Source organism: Mustela nigripes, unplaced genomic scaffold, assembly GCF_022355385.1.
Source record: "Mustela nigripes isolate SB6536 unplaced genomic scaffold, MUSNIG.SB6536 HiC_scaffold_1301, whole genome shotgun sequence".
NCBI classification, from domain to species: Eukaryota; Metazoa; Chordata; class Mammalia; order Carnivora; family Mustelidae; genus Mustela; species Mustela nigripes.
The window spans coordinates 1-7,131 of record NW_026740708.1 but is presented as its reverse complement, the minus strand read 5'-3'; the positions used below and the strand labels follow the sequence as shown (position 1 = coordinate 7,131).

At 42.0% G+C, this 7,131-nt stretch overlaps 1 protein-coding gene across 1 annotated transcript; it reads right to left on the bottom strand.

The window, feature by feature from the left end:
* Positions 1 to 27: 27 nt before the first annotated feature.
* NTPCR (nucleoside-triphosphatase, cancer-related) lies at positions 28 to 796 on the bottom strand (the record flags this gene model as incomplete). The annotated part of the gene is made up of 2 exons (XM_059387349.1): positions 28 to 128; positions 634 to 796. Coding segments are annotated over 2 exons (264 nt in total), but the record flags the coding sequence as incomplete, so codon positions are not given.
* Positions 797 to 7,131: the final 6,335 nt, after the last annotated feature.

The window sequence follows — 7,131 nt, the reverse complement described above, 5'->3', positions numbered from 1 at the left end:
TGGGCTCAAGAGGCAGAAATCACATACTTACATTCCTCAAGACCGGAAGTGCCAAGTGCTCAAACGAAGTCAGATCCACCACGTACTGCCCAACCCGGCATTCACGTTTTCCAGGTGGAGGCTCTGACCTGAATGAAAAGACAGGGCATTCTCTGCTGAAAGACCCCCATACTGATTTCTGGTTTGTAGCTACTCCAGTGAGCCTCTGGCCCTCCACGTAGGCTAAATCACCCTTAAAAATCACCCAGGTATGCAAAGCTAACCTGATGCCATGTAACCTGATGCCTGACATCAGGGCTACCAACTCGAGTGCGTACTACCACCGCCACCATCAGGCCTGGAAGGGACCTTGGGGGACAACCCTGAAGCTGCAGGGGGGCTGCGCCACAGAAAAAAGGCACACAGGAAACAGGACTATGAATTACAAAATGCTAAACACTTATTACTTGGTGGAATGAGTTTTAAGTGACATATGCTATTTTTATACTTTGTTTTTCATGTGATGGTTTCAATCTCTGTTTTCTCTCTCTGAGAAATCTGTAAAGGCCCCAGATTCTTCTAGATAGAAGGGATCATTTGGCTTAATCTTGTACCCAGGGGGAATAAAACACCACAGAACAGAAATATCAGTACCCAATTCTGGACAAAACTCCCCGAAGACCAGATAATGTGACAACATCGAATCCTATTCTTTTCCCTCCCTGTCTGACTTCTTCTGTGTAAAATCCATCGACAGGCACACCCGAGGATTTTAACACCTCACTGGCTTTCTGGATCAGCGTTGTTTTTCCAACACCTAAAAAAAAAAAAAAGAAAGAAAAAGAAAAGAAAACAAAAGCCCATTAGGAACCACTCCTTTGCCAGAGGACACACAGCACACACTGACTCTGAGAGCCTTCCTGGCGGGGAGTGAAAGGGGCTGCACCTGAGTTTTAGGAGTACTAACTGCACTTCAATTCTGATTGTTCCAGGGTGTTAAAACTTTTTAATTTCAAGCATAATAAAAATATGAATGGGATCTTAAAGTCTGATTTTAAAATTCCTCCGAGACACCATTAATTTTGCCACATATACAATACCAGGACCAACTGAGTAGCTCTGTGGTGATAGGTGCAATTTGCATCCTCTGAGGCTTCTAGAACTAGGTTTACTTGCCTCCGTGGGTGGCCACACTCTTTCACGAGGAGGTAACCTGGTCATATTTGGGTCAAATGCTGGGCACCTTAAGTTGGCATTTCAACCTTCGGAACACTCTGGACCTATATTTATTTATTTATTTATTTTGAAAGATTTTATTTTATTTTATTTTTTTATAGACTTTATTTAGGAGAATAGGTGTTATTTCTTCTTTGAAAGTTTGGTAGGATTCTCCGGGGAATCCCTCAGGTCCTGGGCTCTTGTTTTTTGGGAGGTTTTTGATCACCACTTCAATCTCCTTACTAGATATTGGTCTATTCAGGTTGTCAATTTCTTCCTGATTCAATTTTGGGAGTTTATAATTTTCCAGGAATGCATCCATTTCATCTAGGTTGCTTAGCTTATTGGCATATAACTGTTGATAATAACTTCTGATGATTGTTTCTACTTCCTTGGTGTTCGTTGTGATCTCTCCCTTTTCATTCATAATTTTATGTATTTGAGCTTTCTCTCTTTTCTTTTGGATTAGTGTCGCCAATGGTTTATCGATCTTATTGATTCTTTCAAAAAACCAGCTTCTAGTTTCATTGATACCGTATCTCTGGTTTCTACCTCATCCATCTCAGCTCTAATCTTGATTATTTCCCTTCTTATGTGTGGAGTTGGTTTGATTTGTTGTTGATTCTCCAGTTCTTTAAGGTGTAGAGACAGCTGCTGTGTTCTGGATTTTTCAATTTTTTTGAGGGAGGTTTGGATGGCTATGTATTTACCCCTAGGACTGCCTTTGCTGTATCCCATAGGTTTTGGATCGAAGTGTCTTCATTGTCATTGGTTTCCATGAATTGTTTCAGTTCTTCCTTGATCTCCTGGTTGATCCAAGCATTCTTAAGCAAGGTGGTCTTTAGCTTCCAGGTGTTTGAGTTCCTTCGGAACTTTTCCTTGTGATTGAGCTCCAGTTTCAAAGCATTGTGATCTGAGAATGTGCAGGGAATAATCTGTCTTTTGGTATCAGCTGAGTCCTGATTTGTGACCCAGTATGTGGTCTATTCTGGAGAAAGTTCTATGTGCACTTGAGAAGAATGAGTATTCTGTTGTTTTAGGGTGGAATGTTCTGTATATATCTATGAGGTCCATCTGGTCCAATGTGTCATTCAATGCTCTTGTTTCTTTATTGATTTTCTGCTTCGATGATCTATTTCTGAGAGAGGCGTGTTAAGATCTCCAACGATTAGTGTATTCATATCAATATGACTCTTTATCTTGATTAACAGTTTTCTTATGTAATTGGCTGCTCCCATATTGGGGGCATAGATATTTACAATTGTTAGATCATCTTGGTAGAAAGTCCCTTTAAGAATGATGTAGTGTCCTTCTGTATCTCTGACTACAGTCTTTAGTTTAAAATCTAATTTGTCTGATATGAGAATCACTACCCCAGCCTTCTTTTGAGGCCCATTGGCATGAAAGATGCTTCTCCATCCCTTCACTTTCAGTCTGGGTGTATCTTTAGGTTCAAAATGGGTCTCTTGTAGACAACATATGGATGGGTCCTGTGTTTTATCCAGTCTGCAACCCTGTGCCATTTTATGGGTGCATTTAGGCCATTCACATTGAGAGTGATTATTGATAGATACGTTTTTATTGACATTGTGTTACCTTTGAAGTCTTTCTTTCTGTAGATTGTCTCTATATTTCTGTTCAATGCTATTCTTGGGCTTTTTCCTCCTTCAAAGAAGCCCCCTTAATATTTCCTGCAGTATCGGCTTGGTGGTTGCATAGTCTTTTCAGCCTTGCCGGTCCTGGAAACTCTTTATCTCTCCATCCATTTTGAATGTCAGTCTTGCTGGATAAAGTATTCTTGGTTGCATGTTCTTCTCATTCAGTGCACTGAATATATCTTGCCAGCCCCTTCTGGCTTGCCAGGTCTCTGTGGACAGGTCTGACGTTATTCTGATGGGCTTTCCTCCGTACGTAAGGATCTTATTTGTCCTAGCTGCTTTCAAGAGGCTCTGCCTACAATTATAATTCTTCATTCTTACTATTAGGTGTCTCGAGGACTTTCGAGAATCTGTAATCTTGGGGGGAAACTTTCGGCCTCTAGTACCTAAACGCTGGTTCCATTCACGAGATTTGGAAAATTTTCATGAAGAACTTGTTCCACTATATCTTCTAGACTTCTTTCTTTCTCCTCCCCTTCAGGGATTCCCTGAAGCTTTTTCAAAAAATTGAAGCAGAAGGAAATCTTCCTGACTCTTTCTACGGAGCCAGCATTACCCTGATCCCCACACCAGGCAAAGACCCTACCAAAAAGGAGAATTTCAGACCATTATCACTGATGAATATGGATGCTAAGATTCTCAACAAGATCCTAGCAAACAGGATCCAACAGCACATTAAAAAGATTATCCACCATGACCAGGTGGGATTCATCCCTGGGCTACAAGGATGGTTCAACATTCGCAAATCAATCAATGTGATAGAAAAAATTAATAAGAGAAGAGAGAAGAACCACATGGTCCTCTCAATTGATGCAGAAAAAGAATTTGACAAAATCCAGCATCCGTTCCTGATTAAAACGCTTCAAAGTATAGGGATAGAGGGAACATCCCTGAACTTCATCAAATCTATCTATGAAAGACCCACAGCAAATATCATCCTCAATGGGAAAAAGCTTGCGTCCTTCCCGTTGAGATCAGAACACGACAAGGATGCCCACTCTCACCACTCTTGTTCAACATAGTATTAGAAGTCCTAGCAACAGCAATCAGACAACAAAGGGAAATAAAAGGTATCCAAATTGGTAATGAAGAAGTCAAACTCTCTCTCTTCACAGATGACATGATTCTTTATATGGAAAACCCAAAAGACTCCACCCCCAAACTACTAGAACTCATACAGCAATTCAACAACGTGGCAGGATACAAAGTCAATGTACAGAAATCAGTGGCTTTCTTATACACTAACAATGAAAATACAGAAAGGGAAATTAGAGAATCGATTCCATTTACTATAGCACCAAGAACCATAAGATACCTGGGAATAAACCTAACCAAAGAGGTAAAGGATCTATATATACTCAAGGAACTACAGAACACTCATGAAAGAAACTGAAGAAGACACAAAAAGATGGAAGACCATTCCATGCTCTTGGATTGGAAGAATAAACATTGCTAAAATGTCTATACTGCCTAGAGCAATCTATACTTTTAATGCTATTCCGATCAAAATTCCACCGGTATTCTTCAAAGAGCTGGAGCAAATAATCCTAAAATTTGTATGGAATCAGAAGAGACCCCGAATCGCTAAGGAAATGTTGAAAAACAAAAATAAAACTGGGGGCATCACGTTACCTGATTTCAAGCTTTACTACAAAGCTGTGGTCACCAAGACAGCATGGTACTGGCATAAAAACAGACACCTAGACCAGTGGAACAGAGTGGAGAGCCCAGATATGGACCCTCAACTCTATGGTCAAATAATCTTCGACAAAACAGGAAAAAATATACAGTGGAAAAAAGACAGTCTCTTCAATAAATGGTGCTGGGAAAACTGGGCAGCTATATATAGAAGAATGAAACTCGACCATTCTCTTACACCGTACACAAAGATAAACTCAAAATGGATAAAAGACCTCAACATGAGACAGGAATCCATCAGAATCCTAGAGGAGAACATAGGCAGTAATCTCTTCGATATCAGCCACAGCAACTTCTTTCAAGATATGTCTCCAAAGGCAAAGGAAACAAAAGCAAAGATGAACTTTTGGGACTTCATCAAAATCAAAAGCTTCTGCATAGCAAAGGAAACAGTGAAGAAAACAAAGAGGCAACCCATGGAATGGGAGAAGATATTTGCAAACGACATTACAGATAAAAGGTTGATATCCAGGATCTACAATGAACTCCTCAAACTCAACACACACGAAACAGATAATCATATCAACAAAGGGCAGAAGATATGGACAGACACTTCTCCAACACACATGAAAAAATGTTCATCATCACTAGCCATCAGGGAGATTCAAGTTAAAACTACATTGAGATATCACCTTATACCAGTGAGAATGGTCAAAATTAGCAAGACAGGAAACAACACGTGTTGGAGAGGATGTGGAGAAAGGGCAACCCTCTTACACTGTTGGTGGGAATGCAAGTTGGTGCAGCCTCTTTGGAGAACAGTGTGGAGATTCCTCAAGATATTAAAAATAGAACTTCCCTATGACCCTGCCATTGCACTCCTGGGTATTTACCCCAAAGATACAGATGTAGTGAAAAGAAGGGCCATCTGTACCCCAATATTTATAGCAGCAATGGCCACGGTCGCCAAACTATGGAAAGAACCAAGATGCCCTTCAACGGATGAATGGATAAGGAAGATGTGGTCCATATACACTATGGAGTATTATGCCTCCATCAGAAAGGACGAATACCCAACTTTTGTATCAACATGGATGGGACTGGAAGAGATTATGCTGAGTGAATTAAGTCAAGCAGAGAGAATCAATTATCATATGGTTTCACTTATTTGTGGAGCGTAACAAAAAGCATGGAGGACATGGGGAGTTAGAGAGAAGGGGGTTGGGGTAAATTGGAAGGGGAGGAGAATCATGAGAGACTATGGACTCTGAAAAACAATCTGAGGGGTCTGAAGTGGCGGGGGGCGGTGGGAGGTCAGGGTACCAGGTGGTGGGTATTATAGAGGGCACAGATTGCATGGAGCACTGGGTGTGGTGAAAAAAATAATGATACTGTTATGCTGAAAATAAATAAATGAAAAAATAAATAAATAAAGACTTTATTTATTTATGTCACAGGCAGAGATCACAAGTAGGCAGAGAAGCAGGCAGAGAGAGGAAGGGAAGCAGGCTCCCTGCTGAGCAGAGAGCCGGATGTGGATCCCAGGACCCTGAGTCATGACCTGAGCTGAAGGCAGTGGCTTAACCTACCTAACCACCCAGGCACCCGAAAGATTTTATTTTTATTTATATGACAGGCAGAGATCACAAGTAGGCAGAGAGGCAGGCAGAGAGAGAAAAAGGGAAGCAGGCTCCCTGCCGAGCAGAGAGCCTGTTGCGGGGCTCAGTCCCAGGACCTTGAGATCATGACCTGAGCTGAAGGCAGAGGCTTTAATCCACTGAGCCACCCAGGCGCCCCTGGACCAATATTTAATTGTGGGAAAATCCCTATACTCCTTCCTGGACTTAAATTACTCTGTCTCCCAAAAAAGTGTCTCTTAAATACCATAAACACCACAAGAAACAGCAGTTTTAAACTTTCTCACAAGAGCAATCCTAGCAGGTTGGCAACCCCATCTTTGACCTCCGCCAGCGTCCCTAAGCATTCCCCTGGCCTGCCCCCCCACCCTTCCCCAAATTACAGCTTCTGCACCTTCACCCCCTCACCCACCTAGCCTGTTAACTACTCTGACCAGCTCTTGCTATGTGTTCACAAGCACCAACAGGTGTGAGCTGACAAAGTAACCCGTCCCTGTGGAGCCAGAGACTGTTCTCTAGCACACTCCACAGCATTTCCTTGGTTAAATCCTCACAACTCCCCCTCTCAGGCAGTCACCATTCTTGTTCCTGGATTATAGATGAGGCCCAGAGAGGCTAGGTAACTTATCCAGGCTTACACAACTAGTAAGGATCATGCACGTTAATAGGAGCCTTGGAGTGTCCCCATGGCTTCGTTTCTATGAGCCTTGTTGCATACACACTGAAGGCAATGGCATCATGATGACCCAACACGGAAAAAGGGGAAACCTCTGGCAAGTCTGCAAGAGACTATTTCGAGACACCACAAAGATGTAAATCATGTTATTTCTACAGCTGCCAACACAGTCATCAGGGTTCCTGAAGGACCCTTTTAAGCTTCCTTGAGATAAACGATAATCTGTTCTTTAATAAATCTCTCCTCTCAACTTCACATCAGCAAACAATGGTGGCTGGCCTTCTGGAACATGAACAGCAACCCAGCCACATGCTCCCTGGGGTTG